The sequence below is a fragment of the Motacilla alba genome, chromosome 20 (assembly GCF_015832195.1).
Source record: "Motacilla alba alba isolate MOTALB_02 chromosome 20, Motacilla_alba_V1.0_pri, whole genome shotgun sequence".
Taxonomy (NCBI): domain Eukaryota; kingdom Metazoa; phylum Chordata; class Aves; order Passeriformes; family Motacillidae; genus Motacilla; species Motacilla alba.
Genome location: NC_052035.1, coordinates 15,235,326 through 15,254,148, shown reverse-complemented (window position 1 = coordinate 15,254,148; position 18,823 = coordinate 15,235,326). Strand labels below are relative to the sequence as shown.

Below are 18,823 nucleotides of genomic sequence, written 5' to 3'. Positions count from 1 at the left end.
TGTTAAGCTTTACCTTAGTAGTCTCAGAAGAAACAAGGGAAGGGTCACTAAGCAAGTCCACTTCTAGCTTGCAAGGGCTAAAGTGATAATGCCTTCTAAAGAGTCCATGGTACTGTACATTGCAGCATTAAAGTTTCTTCCACTGTGGAATTAAATTATTCCTTGTATTGTGTTGATGGGATTAGAGACCCAATACTTAGTTCATAAGAATGATGCCATTTGTCTTAGAATTTATTTAGGTGACAAGCAGTTTGAGGCAGGAAATCTGTTCTATGGTTATGTGAATGTGATTCTTTTTTATCACAGGTTCTTGTCACTATGGCCACTAAATATATGAGAATTTGTACAGAATAAGCTTGACAATGAAACCTGGATCTGTCTTTGTTGAAATATATATATATATATATATATATATATATACATACACACACACACATATATACACACATCTATCTATTCAGCTGTACTCCAAACTGAACTGCACCACAGAGTTTCTACTTACCTCTTCCTACTGCGTGAACATATGGTGGTGCTGCTCCCCGGATCTGAAAGCAAAGCGCTTCAGGACAATCTGGGATTTTAATAATCCTGAAGATAAATAATGAAAACGAGAAAGCATGGTTTTAATTTAGGCTGCCAGAGTTCTGGGCAGTTCTTAACAGCATCTTTCCTTAGCATTCACAACTGGGTTTGGATGAAAGTAAGCATCCACAGTGTTTGCAAATAAATAACAAATAAACAGACCTGAAGATACTCCATCTTCAGTCTCTAAGGCAGATGGGAGATTCTGTTTGTTATTTAATATTTGGCACTTCTTAATTTATTACATCTTTAAGTGAATAAACATTTGACAGAAACTTTATAAGGCCCTATATTTATTTCCATTTCTGTGCAAACTTCAGTGCAGCTGTGCTGACCTATACCAGCAGAGGATTTTTTCCCATTAAAAAATTTTAAACAAACAAAACACACTGGACAAGACATTCTGGACTAGAATTCAGCAACAAATGTTCACTGAGTCTTTCAGTTCTATGGATTACAGAATCTAACAATACACAAGACACTAACAAGGCCAACTCTCATTATAAGAAAAAATAATAGACTGAAAAACTGTAAGGGCTGATATTATTAGAGTCATCCAAAAATAAGCCAAGCTTCAGTGAGTGGAAATTGTTTTTCCATGCACATAATAGAGTATGAGAAGCTTCACACCTGAGAAAGAATGACAATCCTTGCAATTCAATTTTGTTTGTAGACAAGGAAACCAAAAGTAATCTGTAGTACAAAGAGAACACATGCCAACGTCTCCTAGTAGCCCAAGGGGCATCACTAAAAACAAGCCATGACTCTTGTACCCCTCATTTCTGTCATGCTTTCCTATTGAGTAGCTTCTGCACAGTCAAGTGTTTACAGAGGTTTCACTACAACTGTAGGAGTACTACTTAGTAACTGACATTTCTCAATAATCTTTTCTCTCTGCCCATCTTGGCACTTACTCCTTTGATTTGGTGGCTACCAGAAGCCTAAGTGGCCTTCGTGAGCAGAAGGACTGGGATAAGATGGTTTCCACTTCAGCAAACGGGCGTAGGAATACTAAATCCTCATTGATGGAATAGATCTTTCTTCCTGCTTGCAGGCCAGCCATCTGCAAAGGGAACAAACACCACAGAGCACTTTGGATCACTGGCAGCAACTCTGAAAGCTCAGGCTTCAGCGTTCAACTGTTCCCTACTTATGGACGTTTCTTGGATTACTTTCACATGGAATATCCTATAAGTAGTGTTGGTTCATCAAGTCATTTGCCACTCCCCCTTAAAGTTTTCTGCACTTACAGAAAACAAAGATATTTCTCCAGTATCTTTGGAAATATGCCACTCTACAGATGTATCTTAGTTTGCAATGGATAAATCTTACTACTTTTCTGCTGCAAATTTTAAAGGGACTATTAAAATAGGAGACTATAAAAAAACAACGGGTAGGGGGACACAGCTGAAAGCTCGGGCCCCATGACAAACTGTCTGTGATACCCAGTGAGACGCAGAAACCCTGGGCACAGGAGCTGTGGACAGTTTTCAGCCATCAGCCTTGCAAAACCAACCCATAGCCAGTCAGTAAATGTAACCTGGTTTGAAGTGGTGATAAGAACTGTCTCTGCTTTAAGTGAAGTACTAGTTCTTCATTAGCTTAAAAAGCCATAAGATTTTGACTTTAATCCTTAGGTTTTGCACCTAACTTTAGTTATTTGGCAATGGTCACAGATGCAATGACAAGACTGAGATCCCCTACTGTGCCCACTGGACAACAGCCTCAAACACACCCCTTGATGATCTCTACCAGTTAAAATGTAACATAGCAACACTTGGACTAGGTATTAGGTATCAAGGAACCAATAGATAAATTATTAAACCTTCCAGATTATAATTACTTGGTATAACTTCAAGGTTCAGCAGTCGGGTTTCCTTCTAAATGTGGCAAACCCTTTTCTATTCTGCCTGGAATCCACTGACAAGTTTCTTGACTTGAAAAAGGAGGTCCACACAGCACTAGTCTCACATAGACTCTGGCTCGGGAAGATGCAGATTTAGTTCTTTGCTGGACTAGTATTATTAGATCAAGTTCAAAAGATGCACTCATGGTCAAAGATTATCTTGAAAGATCAAGAAAAAGATTCCTTAGAAAATGGTGTGCTGCCATTTTCCTCAAACACAACAGATCTGCAGGCTATTCCCCAGGCTTCCAGCCAAAAAAAAAGGGCAGAGCATAATCTGGCAGGCAATGGTTCACAGCACAGGTTTAGATTAATAGATTAATAACATTTTTGGCCAACCTATGTTGATTTTGAGCACTAGATAAAGCATAGGTTTGGTTTCTTTGGTGACCATAAACCAAATGAGAATCAGGAATACTGAAATAATTTCATTCTAACACTCAACTTCAGTTCAAAGTTCCTTCCCGTGTGACATTTTCAGCTTGCTAAAACCAATCCGTCCACTTCAGCTATTTCCATTAGCAAGTCATCCAGGAGTTATTTGTAGTTCAAAGGGGTAACCAACAAATTTTAATGCTGACATTCAAAAATTCTGTAATAGTTAATTAAAATTTAATTAAAAGTCCAGGAATTTCTAATTAGAAGCTCTGTCTTGTTTGCCACTGTGAAACCCTTGACAAGTCATTTAGTCCTCTCTTATCTTCAGCAGTGTATCTGTGCCTTATTTTGGTAAATGGAAGATCACACTGTGTGATCCACATAAGAATTCTGTAGGGCTAAATGGGTGATTAAGAAATACTCAGATCCTAAGACATTTGGGCCATCTATATGCTTCAAAGAAACAAAGCAAATATATTCTGTAGAACTCCTAAAAAAATACCATAGAGAGAAATGACGGCCTGCTTTTTAAGGGAAAAACACATATCTAAAAATACAGCTTTCATTCAAATAAACCTGTTTCCCCATTAAACACCTTTGCTATCCCAAAAGAGTGTTACTTTCCCTCCCTCCTTAAATGAAAGTTGCTAAGGAACCTGAGGTAAGCTATCATCACACAGATACGGCTCTCATCCTATCACTTACCAATAATTCAAGTCCCCCAGTAATGCTAAAACACTTAGCAATTTACAGAAACAGCTTATTACCAGGAATTGTAGAAGACAGCCATCTTCTATTAGCTGCCTTTAAAGGAAACAGATTTTAAAAGGATAGATTTTAAAAGAAAATACTTTTTTCTAAGTATTGAAACATCCAAAATATGAATGTGAGGTCCTACCTCAGCAGAAGACTCTCGTCGAACTGACTTCACCACAATTACTTTGTTCTTTTCTTCTATGTCAAATCCATAGTCATCCTCTTCTGGTAAAATCTTAAACAGAGCACAGTATTTACACATATTTATGCTTCACAAATATGGAGTTCACAGAAAAGGTGAAGATTGGAGATGAGAAATTAGACTTTTCATTGCAAGCCACAACTGATCTGGACTTCTGTCTTAAGATGGAAAGGGACTACCAGACCATTTGGTCTGAATGCCTACAAAACATGAGCCATAAAACGTAATCTTAGTTATTTCTGCATTGATCCCTTAATATATATTAAAGCAGATTTTCCAGAGTTACTCAGGTATGACTTGCAGTCTTTAAGAAGTGAACAATCTATTCCCACCCTTGAGAGTTTTTTCCAATGGTTAATCAACTCTTCTTTTAGAAACTGCATTTGCTTTTAACTCCTAGCCCTTCATCCTTCAATAGATCTTTCACTTTTGGATTACAGAATTCATCATTATTCAGTATTTTCCATTGGCGAATGAACTACAGATTGAGTGCAGTCATTTGTTTATTTTTCAGAATACATCCCACCTACCTGATAATGAATGATCTGAGTGCTTCTCAGCTATCAGTTTCACATAAATTGCAGATCTCAGGCCTACCTTTTATAGATCTAACTGCACACTACATAATTCTACAGCATAAAGGCAGTCTGATGGCTAAAATTCTGTCTAATGAGAGGACAATTCCTGACATCCATAAGTCCTTCCTCTAGAGACAGGCACATAGGCTTTGTGTAAGGGAAAAAACACCAACTCCATACCTTGTGCTCAGTTTGTACCTTACATGGTAGACAGAAGCCTTCATAATTCTTGCTCATTAACTTCTGCTTCCTCTTGTTTGCACTGAGGTCACACAGGCCCACCTTATACATATTCTTTAAAATCATATCAATCATGACAAATATACATTTCATTCATCCTTTTCTAGTGGTTTATTAACAATAAGTAAAAAGCTTAACAACTCACTTCCCATTACAGAAAAATAAACCAAGCCTAGCCACTGGTAAATGGACAAGTGGAAAATCTAAGTGATAAACATCTTGCATTTGAGTAAACATTATGTATTTAAGAACCATCTGATAAAACAGAACTGATTTAAGAGGAAAAAATAAAGCTACTCAATCTAGCATGCCATGGGGGAAAAAATTACTCAGAATTGTTTCCTTGCTTCTGATGATTTTTGCAATACTTTAAAATACTGTCCTTTTTCCTTTAAAGTCAATTCCATCAGATTATAAATGTCCTTCTACAGGAAATCACCTTGGGGGAAAAAAAAAAGTCAAGAACCAGAATAATTCTGTCCTGCAGGACACATACAGTCAAGTTAAAATAATGTATAGCAAAATATCTGGGGAAATGTCCTCATCAGGTGATGTTCACATTAGAGGATGCACAAGAAAGTAAAAGGATTGGAAGGTAAGTTTCCCATTTTTTGGCTATTTTTAAGTATTTTTAGAAACAATGCTAGTAGTGCTTGTTCAACAAAGGACTGTGGAAATTCAGGTCAATTGCAGGTTAGCTTTTTAATGTCGCAAGTGGAATGAGTTTCAGCCCAACACAACATGCATTTTTATCATTTCGTATCTGGGATTCAATGGAAAATTTCTAGACTACCTCTCCTCTCCAATTTGCACTTTACATTTGAAGGGACCATTCAGATTCTTCCGTTGAATTTTGAAAGCATTAGTGAAACAGACATTCAAAAACCTGGAGGCTTTGATATGCCTAACTTCAGTTGCCAGCAGCTACACAGCCTTACCTAAGTCTTGGAGTGCAGTCATCATTACTGCGCATGAAGATCTTTTATTTGCTATTATTTTTAATAGCCTACCTCACCCTAATCATTGGTATTGCAAATATGAATTGTTTGAAAGCAAAGAACTAAAACACTTTTAAGAGCCCCATGTGCATCAACATTAGGAACTTCCTGTGCTGGAGACACCCCTTATGAAAAGTCAGACTATGGATAATATTCCATTTGCAATACCTGGAGAAGGCAATGATTCATTCTTTATTATGAAGTAGGAACACCCTGCTATTCCACAGCTGAACCCCACTCGTCCCTAGGGAGTCCAAAGCTATTAACTGAATTGCCACCTGCAAGAACTACTTCTATGCACCTGAAGCCCAATCAGTTTTTGGAATGTAAGGCAGCAGACAATCACATTAACAGTGAGACTATTTTAAAAACAAGCATGTTTAATGAAAAACAGAGGGCAAATGTATTCAGAACACATTCAAAGAACATTTTGGCAAGGGGAATGGGATCTGCAGAGATGAAAAGATGTGCCAAAAATGGTCTATTACATCTGTCTCACACAGCAGCACTCCTGGGGACATCGACACCAGAAGAGACAGCACAGCAGATCCATTCCCTGAACCTGGGTCCAGGATGCACAATCTTCTCTCACATACTTCCCTACACCTCTCCTGCAAAACCCTTCTCTGCTGGACACACCTGAACACCCTGACATGGGTAGTAATCTCCTCAGGAGCAGTGACTTATCAGAAAATGTCAGATTTGAACAGTGCAGAAAATGGAGGAAGTTTCTGAGGCCCTCAGCAGCATTTAAAGACGGCTACTTTCCTGCCACCCTATCTCCCAGGTTGTTCCAGTCTCCTCAGCTTTTCACAACTCCACAGATTAAGGGGGTGGAGAAACTTATCCACTCAACAACTAGGATTTCATGGCAGTAGGAAAGCATATTTCAAAAGCCAGTGCTGAGGAAATTCCAATAAACCTCCTGTGGTGGGATCAGGGGATGGGAAAGATTAATGCCCTATCATGAGTGTAGAGGCAAGTAGTGATGTTCCACAGACAGCAAAGCCTCAGGATTACAGCTGCTCATAATTGCTAAACACAGCATAAAGCAGAAGTCAGGCGGAATTGCTTTGTGGGTAAGTGTAATGAATTTATTGTACTGCTTTTGCTGGGTCTTCACAAGTCCCTTCACTCAAGGGACTGTTAACTTATGCATGCAAAAGAAAGCAGCTCATGACTTAAGCATGACTGCTACAGATTTGACACAAATCTGTGCCCTCTAAGTAGGAGATTTTCCCTCATCATGTGCTCTTTATTTGTTTTCTGCTTGAGACAGGACTGCATTTTGACAGAGGGTGACTGATGCACTTCAGAACTACAACAGCATTCATATGGCTTAGCGAATGATGCTCAGAAATATCTGTGCTCTTATCAGTCTTTTAACTTGCATCTGAATTTACCTCACACATAAGCGTGTTTGAATTCAAACTGGGCTTAAACTTGATGGCAGATCTCTTCCAAGAGAGTAGAGCCCATTATTTTTTCCTCCACCATGTGCACACTGTGATACCTGCTAAAACATCTCCAGCTCCCAGCTCCCTTACACTCTTGCAAGGGCTTCTTGGAAATAGAGAGGGCTTGAGCCGTGCACTGGAAACAGGTGGGAACTTCCATGCACTTGCACCTGAGTGAACTGTACATCCAAAACTCCCAATACAGCAGGATGATCACAAGCTCCAGAAAGGGGCCTGCAATGTAAGGATTTCCCATGCTCCTAGAGTAAGTTATGCAGTCTGCCTAACTAAAAAGTCAGAGGTATAGAAGTTGGAGATATACAGCAAAGCGGATCAAGAATTAGTAGCATTTACGCTGTGAAGAAACACCTAGACATGCAATTGCCCATTTTAATTCTAGTCTCTCATTAGTCTCCCCTATTATAAAACAATACCAGTTTAGCAGAAACATCAAGGTTTACACATTCACATATTTCTCACCAGAAGATTCTTTCCCAGGATGTTTTCCACAAGCTTGAAGTCATTACGTAATTGTTTGCTCTTGGAACTGGTGCCCTCCATCTCCTCATCAGCATAAAAGCGGAAATATAAGGATTCATCCTTAAATTCACTTTTCTCCAGGACTGGAAATTATATTTATGAAATACATACATGCATTTACATAGAGAAAAAAAGAGAGAAACAGAGGAGAAAGTTAAAGGAAATTCTAAATATTTCCCCATCTTTATAGAACACAGACCTGATGCATCCCTATCAGCCAGTTCCTCAGCTCTGTATTTTTAAGCTAATTCTGTATTTTAGGACAAGAATTTTCTTCACAGTGCACAGTAGCTCATGACATGATGTGACCTCCCTGGCATGCAGAATATATATAAAATGCAAAAGATCCTCTTGGAAGGAAGATGCTACTCAAAACCTCATGCTCCTTTCCCACATCCAAATGAATATTAAAAAACTATAAAAGGAGCAAAGACAGGTAAAGGGGTGGTTTAAAAGCACTTAAGGTGTCCACATAGACTAAGGCTCAACTTTAAAAAAATAATTGATAGGAAAATGAGATCTACAAAATTCTAGAAGGCATGAAAAAGTTCTTTACCAGTTTTTTAAAATACAAGACCTGGGGCCTTCAAATAAAAGCAGCAAGTGATAAGCAGCTCCAACATTCAACTTACGCAAAGGTCTTCCTTTACAAAGAATGCAACAATTGCCATAAGTTTGCAGGGGCTCAGAACAGACCAAATTCTTTAAAAAATACCCCAACTATTCTTACATTATTATGAACTACTATGGAAGGTCTCCATTCATTATTTACAGTAATCTGCTCTCAGAAATACTATTCAATATACAGTGAGTAAATGTTATCTATGACTAAAACGGAATGTTTCATTTGAAAAACTACGTTTACTCTTAGGACTTGTATGTTCTATTTCATACTGATACAGATGTGATTTGTTTACTTCCCCTGTTTGATGATGGATGATGTCTAACTTGGCAATTTGGCACTTCAGATTTGGATGCCTCAGCACTGAGGATTGTGTTTGTTATCCAAGAGGCAAGAAGTAGGCAATTTTACTTAACAGCTGATATTTTTTGGTGATATTTCAGGACAGCACTTGGCTTGTGCATTGCTCACATGGCTCTGGAAGAGATGCATTGAAAAAACATGTTCCTTCTAGCTTGTCTAATCCCTTCAGTGCTTCTCATAACTATCAGCAAGTGGCTTCTATTGGGAAGGCACCAGGCTTAGCCATGTATTAGCTTGAGGACTGTGTTCTAGAATGACCTGCAGGAATGCCTGCAAATTTTGTACACAGCATGTATGACACAGCCTAGAATAGCTAATCTGACCAAAGTAAGAGCTCATTTCATTTGCTGGGGAAAGAAAAATTGATGCATTACCATGATGCATGAAGCCGTTATTGCAGAGTCCCACACCCAGTGCAACAGCTTCCTCCCGAGTCTGACAGTCTCCCTAGAAACAGGAGAATAACATTACACCTCAGACCATTTCCTAAGATAAATTATTCCCCCTTCCCCACCGCATAGCTTTCAGCTCTGAAATTAGCAGGATGATCTGTGTAGGGAACAACAGCAAGCCATTAAAACAGGTATCCCATTACCCAAACACTTTTCATTCCTCCAGATAGCGTCTCTCCCTCCTACAGGAGCCAGGGGATCAAGGACCAGCACTGGGGAAAGATACCATATTATCTCAATGTAAAGACATTTTATTTGAATTCAGAGTGTTGGACTTCAGGACCCATTAGTCACAGACAATAAAACTCCTCCTTTGAAGCTGAGAGATCCTATCCATATTCAGCTCAAGGGAGAAAAAGCTAAGTATGTGAACTCTAAAGGTCAGACAGGTTAGAACTACAGTGGTAGTTTGCTTACGCAGCAGATTACAAAGGCTTCTGTTTCTCACTACCTGAAGCCTTGAGTGTAGTCCTTCAAAACAGGTACCAAAGGTGACTTGCAGATTTACAGACTTCCCTGAAATGGCAGCCTTAAGCTTTATACCTACAAGTCAGTTAATTATAAGAAATGCCTAGTTTTCTCAATATATCTGCTAATTTGCAGCCACAAGTGAAGACTTTAAAAACATGGTTGTACTTTTTAGGCAGACAAGTAAGTTTTAAATAGTGCTGCTAAAAATCAGAAGGCACTACTGGTCTGACAAAGATTGTTAACACTGGTCCCTTGATGTGAGATGAGCAAAGGGACACAGGGGAACACTGCTACCCCAGTGAGAGCAGCTGCTCAGCTCATTCCAGCAGGGAGGGCACCTGCTGCTTTGGCAACAGAAGCAATTTCAGTGTATTACTTTCAGTCCTATTTAACAAGAAGCTGTATCCTACACAAGTATTACACCTTTTCTCCCCTCCATCTGAAGAACTGGATACCCAAAAGCTCTCACAGCAGCTGCAGGGGAGTGTACTGACTATGTTTTAAGCAAAAACAAAGCTGGGTGTTTCAAGCACCCTCTGATCTCACCAGCAGAATATCAGTCTGACTTCAAATGCTGCTAAGGAGAGCAGTAGTTATCTGTCAAGCAAATGTTGGCAAAGACCATCACTATGGTGTATCAGCATTATTTAAAGATAGGATAGAACAGGATCACTTCTGGCCAATCCACAGCACTACTAGCTTTTGTTAAAGAGGCTGCGAGCAGAAAAGATAAAACTTTTACAAATTAAGAACTAAATACTGTTGTCTTAGTAGAAAAGGCATCAAGGCAGTTCTGAAAGAATTGCATGACCACGTAATCACACAAGGAAAGCCAAGAAAATAGCTTTAAGAAAGCAAAAGTTTAACTTTTATTATGATCTAATTTCAAGTCTTCACAAGTCTTCTCTCATTTTCAACATCCTGTCATTAGACAATGCTCAACGCTCACATTGTGTTATTTTATGGGATAAACGGATGGTTTATTTTACAGAGACTGGGATTTAAAAATCCCTATTTATTTTTTCAACTGTAAATAAACCGGAGGAGAAATGCCTTCTAATATTGGCATCTTAAACCTTTAGCAGTCTATGCTTGTTCTAGGCAACAAAATCTTTGCATAGGAAGAGTATAAACTAGATTTGGCTACTCCTATCATGTTACCTTGGCCTCGAAACATTCCCCTAGCCAAACAGCATTCTCTAATTAGAAAACATAGCTTTAATCCTTTCAGCTCACTAAGTACTTCTAAATGTTATGTAGGTATTTGTCCAAATACAATAAAGGCAATAATGAAAATCTTCAGAAAACAGAGCCATTTACAATGATCAGTCTTGACAAAATGTGTCTCAACCTTTTAATACAGAAACTAGATGTGAAACTTGATACACTAATTTTGACGTGCTAACTTAGGTTTATTCCATACAGTCTCTCCATTTGAGTCATCAGAATTACAGAAACAGTTTACACTCAGTACCACAGTGAAGAAGCATGTCCAGAGCACATTACTATTACTCTTATTACTACTGCCACCATTACAATTATTATTACTGCTGTCTAGTTTTGGTAATGATGTGATGTCTCAAGCCCTAATCATGGTGGCTGGTTGCTTTGGGATGTGTAAACCCAGCAATTAAGATGGTCTAAGACCAAGACTGTTTACAGCTCCCTGGGAGGAAGAAAGAAAGCAGATGCACACAGGTAAGAGCAGCAACCAAACCACTTCTAAATTTTCCACTGATAAATTGAAAAAGGAAAGTTTTAGGATTATGAAGTGCTTCTTAGCAAAGAGAGTATCTTAAAACTTTTCTTACCTGTGCAATAAGCCAGTCCACTAGTTTATTTGCAGGGATTACTGATTTGTATGTCTTTAGGTGGTAGTCACGGTCTCTAATTAAGAAAGAGAATTCAGGGAAAATCAGGACAAAAAGGTATACATTTCTTTTACACTCTAAACCTATATATACTATTGTGACCTACTACTAATAAGCAGCCATCTTTTCTCTGTAGAAAATTTTAAACTTCTCTAGCAGCTTGAATTAGGAAGATACTTCAGATCAACACAAAGCAATGTTACTTAAAATTTCTCTAGATGTTGTTTCAAGTCATCTTCAGGGAGCTCACGTTCCCACCAGAGGCAACCAGAAGATTCTTTTCACAGATGTCCTAAGCTGCTGCTGTAACTCAGGTTAGAATACCGCCACCAGCAGTCCCACTAAAAATCACACTTTTCTGGCTGGAAATCATCCAAAATCCATTGATGTCCAGCTTATATCTTTTGGCTCAGTACCAGTCCCATCTATAAGCTTTAATAATTCTTCTCTAGCATTTACCTATTAATATATTCATAGACAGGGACTCTACACATTCCCTCTGTGCCTCCTTTTTGTGAGGCTCATGGAATTAGGCAGCTTTTAGTCTATTTTGTCAAGAGGGATTTTCCTTTCTTGAAGTATTTCACTTCCTTTAGTAAAATAACACGTAATAGCCAGACACAAATATAATATGTAGTATCCTTTAATGAATTAGATAATTTCAGTCATTGTAAATAAGAAGGGATGTGTTCAGTTCTTGTAACACAACTGGCACCAGCTCACACTCAGCCCTTGCAGAGAGCAGCACTGTTCCTTCAAGAAGGAAAAGGAACCCTATTGTAACTTGATGCTTTTTGCAGTTTTCTTCAATTTCTCTTCTCAAAGCCATGGAGATAATTGATGGTTTTAGCCTTTTGTGAAATATTTCTAAAGAATTTTGGTACAAATACAAGCAGCATATGTGGCTCAGGACATCGGCATTAACACCTTTCACCTCCAAGGCCACTGGATTTAATCCAGTTTGGAAGATCATAAAAGCAATTTTAAGGCTGTTTACTGGCCCATGTGAAAAAAGTTTCATGGTCTTGATCCAGTTCCTAGTTCCACACCACAAAAGCCATTACCACAATTAATTTGCATTAATTGGCTCCCTCTCATTGAGAGTCTCAGTAGAGAGGCCAAATGCTGAATGGGTATGAAGAATTAATTCCTCTCTCACCCTTGGGGTGGTCCTTGTATTTGAAGCTTGAGCTCAACTGGCATGACTGCAGAAGGAAGCACAGCCACTGGGGCTTTTTTATAGTCCGGATGGATCCATGAGGCAGGCCAAGACAAGACTTCATTCTTCAGTTCTGTCAAATCAGCCTCTTTCATTAGAACCACACTATCCAAATCTGCCTTTTTTCTAAAAATCGAATATCCAAACACCATCTAAAACCTGTCCTACCCAACCCTGTTCCTTTTACTAATCATCTACAGATACAAGTATGTTGTGACTGGCTGTTGTAAATAAATGCAGCAGAAATGTCTCTGTGTTTGCAGAATGCAGGGTGTGAGAAATTAGAAAGAAAAGTGGGACTTTCAGAGCATGGAAAAAAACCAACCAAACATGACAGTATTTCCAGTAATGTGTCCTCAGAAAAAAAGCTTTCCTCATAGTGCTTACACACAGTTTTCAACTTGTCTCCCAGTAATGCGCTAAACACAGCGCATTACTGTAAGAGTTTTCTGGGCAGATTTCCCCTCTCACACTCTCATCTTGGGAAAATGTACTTTTGAAATGTCAGCACAATAAAGGAAAACATTCAAATATTGAGCACTTATGAGTAGGGAGCTCCAGATAAGAAGTAATTCTCAAAACTTTCCTAGAGAAGCTGACAGTTTCAATATGCTGCCATCAATCTTGGCCCAGTCCTTCCCTGCTTGCAGGTCAGTATCAATTTTAGTTTACTCTCTTTTCTCCCCATTTCAGTCTACCCTGAACAGGAGCAGAACATGAAACACAGAACATTATCCAGAACCATGAACTTCAGGTGAATAGTCAAATACAGAGGAGGGAACAATCGAAATTTTGGCAGAACCTGGCTGCCTCAAAGAAACTAGGGGAATAGAATATTCTTCAGAGGGTCTAGCCACAATGCACTGACATATTGTCCATCACATACATAAGTGGGAATAAGTTCTCCCACCTCACAACTCCCCAGAAGTACATCAGAGATACATTCAGAATTTTCAAAATGTTTTTACTTTTTATACTTCAGTCCCCAAAGTAGCATGATTTGTTTCCAATGGTGTACATCATCTCAAAGTGACAGCGTGTGAAGATTTTACTTGAGGAAAAATATAAAGGCAAAGACGACCAGAAACTCCAAGGCTTCCAGGCAATAAAACTAAGTAGAATTGTATCTCAAGGTTATCAATAAACCAGTTTTGAATTTGTGATTCCTCCAGACCTCTGTGGCACATGTACCTGCTACTCCAAGCAGCTTTGCCAATTTTCTAGAAGGAAGGTTGCACCAGAAAAGGCAGCATGAGTGAAGGGATCAGCTGTCCAGATGCCAGATAAAGCAGTGCTCCAAAGGCACAGCACAAAGCAATGGCAACAAACTTGGCAAAAGCTATCTTCCTTAGGCTAAGATGAGGCTTGTTAGAGGCAAAAAGTCATGATAAGACAAAACAATGACAACCTGAGAGATTAGGTTTTCTAACATGGCTATAAAAGGAAGAAGGAATAAGAAAGAGAAAGGCAGGAAGAAGAGCCCAAACATACTGAGAATTAAGTCCATTCAGAGGGATCCTAAAACTTCGGAGATTCCGGTACCTTTCATTGATTATACACAGATTGTGTTCATGATGTCACTAGCACAGATCAATCCTGATATGAGAAGCTATCCTAATAGCTTCTCCAGCTGGGAAGCTATTACAAAAACAGCACACTGACAAAACACCACAAGATGGGCCTGTGGAGTTATTTTGTCCTTGTTGATTCCCTAAAGCATTACAGTAGGTCCACTTCAGTTTGTGGGTACCCTGAGAACATTTTTTGAACTTCACATCCCATCATTTCTACTCTGCATACGAATTGCCATCTTCGGGGTGGAATGTGTACATGCAAATACACACGTGCATCTACAGAATCATTTTGTCTGCCATTGGCAGCATCATGCTTTCCTGCTCTCTCCACACCTTTTGGGCTAAGTGAAATCTGTGCCATTGTAGAACAGTTATTCTGGGAAAACATCCAGAGTTCTAATGATGCAAATTTATGACTTATAAACTGTAACTATCATTGCAGCTCCTTTTAGCACGACAGTGGTATCTCTCAGTGAAAATTCAGTTGTACAACTCATGGACAAGAGGTCAGTTTTGTTGAATTTGGGACTCCAGACATCTCTACTAGATGTTTTTTCTTTCTCATCAGTTTTTGATTTGTAAAAAATTAAGTTCTTCTAAGTGAAAATGCTTAATCTTCTATGCAGTTGTAGAACAACTACAGAGCTCAGAGTGGTTTCCATTATAGGCCAGAAATATTCATCTGATGTCACAGCAAGGTAAGCAACATCTGAAAAAACATCTCCTGTGCTCTGGGAAGAGTTACCTAGCACTTGCAGACTATCTCAATTCTTCAGCAGTTATTATACAGAGCCAAGTCCTTAAGATTCCACACAAAACTTTCAGGGTTTCTTCAAATTACAGCTTCAGGTTTTATTCTGCTTCAGACTGGCTTTTGCTTTTTAGTGCTCTGAATGACAGAATCCTAGCAACACACTGAAATCTGTTTACATCACTTCAGCGCCTGTTGACGTTTTCTATAACCCAAATAATACAGTAACTACAATCCCCACCACATGGGGCACCACACCTGCCCTGAATCAGAGCCACTATAACCATACCCAGCTGCTCACTCTCCCTGAATCCCCAGGTCCAACATCCTCTAGTGGCAGCGCTGCAACTACTCATCTAAGCTGTGGAGATGCAAGGGCAGTAGAAGAGCCAAGAAAATTCAGAAAACTATTGCTTATAGTAAGAAACAAGAAAGATTTCAATAGTAACATCATCTTTTTAACAAAGCCAGATAATAAATACAAAGGGATCACGAAGGGGAGCTTACTTGACAACTGGAGTATACAGGCAGTGCAGTCGGCAGTACAGCCTCACCCCCTGGAGAATGGAAGATGCAGAGTGTTAGCAGCTTTTTCCTTTCCAAAGAAACACTGACTAGCTAATGCTAACAAGACCTGGACACTGATGTCTCTACTCAGCTGGAATTTTTTAATATTGATACTCAAAACAGTTCCTTTAGCCTCTCTGTCAAATATTCTTTCTTCTTTCTTGTCTTCCAACAGCCAGGAATCTGTTTTTACCTCTAATCACCTCCATTACAACATTTTCTCCATTAATCCTTCCTCACAATTAACCCATTAACCAATGTCCATAAGCAAAAAAATCAAATTTATTAAAAGGTATGTGGACAAATATGGGTTCAACAGAACTCATTTGACAAAGAGTTATCAGGAACAGTTAAATACTGATCTCTTTTATCCCCCTGAACCATAATGCCCAGATCTGCAGCAGACATGTTACCTACTGTTCAAAAACCTTTTGTTACTCTACTGGGATTGCAATCAGCAGTCTTGGGTGCAGTCACAACTGTAATGGTGTTCATTGCTAAACTCTGCTTCCTCTCCCTAATGTGAATGTCTCCTGTGGCATTAGGATGGACAGCTCAACACAACACACATCAACAGCAATGGCAATCTCCCACACAGCAGGTCAATGACATTCAGAGGGAGAGCAAAATTCTTGATGCAAATCACAAGGTTCCAACTAAGAATGATAATGCAAACCTTGGACACGATGTCTTCCAATTCACTTCTTGGCTTGTACGTTCCATCATCATAGCGAAATCTGTACATCACCTGTTCGTTCTTAAACTGGTGCTTATCTGAAACTAAAACATCAATATGATAATTTAAATTGTCTTTTGTCCCCACCATGTTCTTTATAGGCCAGTTGGCAAAAACTGGATTTTTTACAATTTTACATCAGATTCAGTTTATGTAAGTCTTTGGAAACAGTCCTAGTGAAGGGAATTGGGATCATCTGACCTTTCTCAATGAGTTTTGAACAAAGGGTTGCAAATTCCCACAATAGTTATCACAGCACTTATAGTCATTTTTGCCGTTGCCCAAAACCCTGCGACCCCAAAAGCAGAAGCATGCTGGTGGCAGGAAATACAGCTGCCAGAGGTATTCTTCTATCATGGTTCTTACAGTTACCAATGGGTTCCTTTTAAGAAGCAGACTGGGTTTTTTTGTTTGTTTGTTTTTCCACCCAGAAAAGCCATTCCACAGTACAGCAGTTAAAATCTTATGTGGTAATGCTATCTGCTGATGAGCTTCAAAGGTGAGGACACAAAAGATGTTTCAATGTGATCAAGAGCCATTTCAAAAAAAGCATTGGCCAAAGTCAGAAAATACTTTAAAAACATACTCAGATTCAGATTTATCCAATGCATCAGACTGGAACATGGCTGAAGTCTACATCCAATTACATGTAGGTTTATCTAGTCTCTATTCTAAAGCAAACTATTTCCACAGAAGGCAGAGGTGGGAAACCCTCATCCTGAAGATGGTAATTTAGTAACTAGTAGAGGTCATTTGTTTCACTGAGTAGTAAATAAGTGGCGATTTTCAGTATAAAAGTGCCAGGAACTGAGCAAATTAGAACAAAGTAATAAGAGTATCCTGCAGATTTTACACTATGTAGCAGAGAAATGCAATTGTTCCCACCCTGATTTAATGGAAGCCAGTTCAAACAACAAAGAGGAGGAGGAAATCTGGAGAACAGGTAAGGTAGGGCGGCCGAGTCACTGCAGTATTCCCTGCCTTTGCCAACATCCCAAAACCACGACCAGATCTCAGTGCCGGAGTACTCCTGAATACTTTGGATGCACCATTTGATGAACCAAGAGAAAATATGGATTTACACTATTTAAAATGCATCTTAAGCAACATCTGATTAACCTGAGAAAACTGGCTCCTCTGGATGACTAAAGACAATCCCCTGGGTTAGGCAGACTCCAAAGTACCAGGACACAGTCTGAGATTTAGTCTGCCCCTTGCAGAGTGGGTAGGATAATTGTTCAGATGGCAGACACCAGAAATTCTTAAGACCTTCCCTCACTACACAGGACATCCTGGTCTACAATTCAGATTCCTGCTTTTGATAAAATTTTCCCTTAATTTCACAGGATCAAAAAAAATTTGCAGGATTACATGTATCCCCTTTTGTCTACAGGTGAATCTCTAAGATGTGCAAATTATTGACTCCTTCAAGTGTCTGCAGGCTCTGGATTTATGAATTTCTAAATCAAATTGATTCTGTATTTCTAAATCCAATTGAGAACTGAGTTAGCAGAAAGTGTCTTCTGTGTCTGGTACACAGATCAGGTTCTGATCAATTCTGTGCCCTGTGACAGGTACCAGAACTTCCCCATCAGCAGTCCCAGATAAAACAGCCAGAACTAAAGAATATAAGGAGAAAATTTCAGGATAAAACACATGGTGCTCAGCATTTAGCAATCTTCTATGGCCTGGCTTCTCAGACTGGCTGAAAGAGCAACGACGTTATGCTGAGTGAAAATGACACATAAAATATAATTGCCTAATGCAGAATGTGGTTAAGGGTCTCATTATGCTACTTATAAGCTCTTGCTACATTAGGAGACATAATAGGATACTTTCATGTTTTTCATTACAAGTACCTTCCAGTATTTAACAGTAACTTTCACTGAAAACATGAACATCAGGAACTCTGAGGTCACACTAAAACCACACCACATGCATCTTACTGAGGGTATTTGAATAAGGAGAGCAGTAGATCGAACAGCACAACTTTTGAAGTGCAAATTTGAGTTAAGAGAAAAAAAACACTGATGAAAGTGTCAAAGTATGAACTTATGGCAAGGTAAACAGTCACAAGAAATAGCAAGTCTCAGGAGAGCCTTCTGCACCAGCAGTGCATGTGTGCACATTCAGAATGTAGGCCAGTAAGAGTGTTTCAAAGAGCATTTCTCACTTAGAGGGATCCCCCCACAAGGGATTCAGAGTGCTTCAGTTCTCCAAAACCAAGTTCTCAAAAGTGTTTAGTGCTTTTGAGCTCATGCTCCAAACTCTTTGAAGGCTGAATGTGCCTGAAAGCACATCTTGGTATGTGGAGATGGAAGTATATGTGCATGAGGGACTATGGGACTGCTTATAACAGATTTCTCCATGTGCTAATTAAAAGAAGCTAACATACACGATTTCTTTACAGTGTTACTGTCACCTGAAAGACAAGTTTGTGGTGCTAGGTAACCAAGAGATTAAAGTAAGACTAGCCTAATTAAATGGCTCCCTTATTAAAAACTGATTTCGAAGAGACTGTATGAAAATGTAGACCAGTGGTGACTTAAGACCCATCTAC

General features: G+C 39.1%; 1 protein-coding gene across 3 annotated transcripts in view; it reads right to left on the bottom strand.

Moving 5' to 3' along the window:
• The window catches only part of PREX1 (phosphatidylinositol-3,4,5-trisphosphate dependent Rac exchange factor 1), a 121,676-nt gene that overhangs the window by 24,958 nt on the left and 77,895 nt on the right, over nt 1-18,823 (bottom strand). For all 3 annotated transcript variants that reach the window (XM_038158585.1, XM_038158586.1, XM_038158588.1), the window contains exons 12-19: nt 16,204-16,307; nt 15,468-15,517; nt 11,357-11,432; nt 8,997-9,069; nt 7,578-7,720; nt 3,765-3,857; nt 1,497-1,645; nt 503-588 (exon numbers count right to left, since the gene is read on the bottom strand). In XM_038158585.1, the coding sequence (XP_038014513.1) occupies nt 503-588; nt 1,497-1,645; nt 3,765-3,857; nt 7,578-7,720; nt 8,997-9,069; nt 11,357-11,432; nt 15,468-15,517; nt 16,204-16,307 (774 nt within the window). The remainder of the gene's footprint in view (nt 1-502; nt 589-1,496; nt 1,646-3,764; nt 3,858-7,577; nt 7,721-8,996; nt 9,070-11,356; nt 11,433-15,467; nt 15,518-16,203; nt 16,308-18,823) is intronic.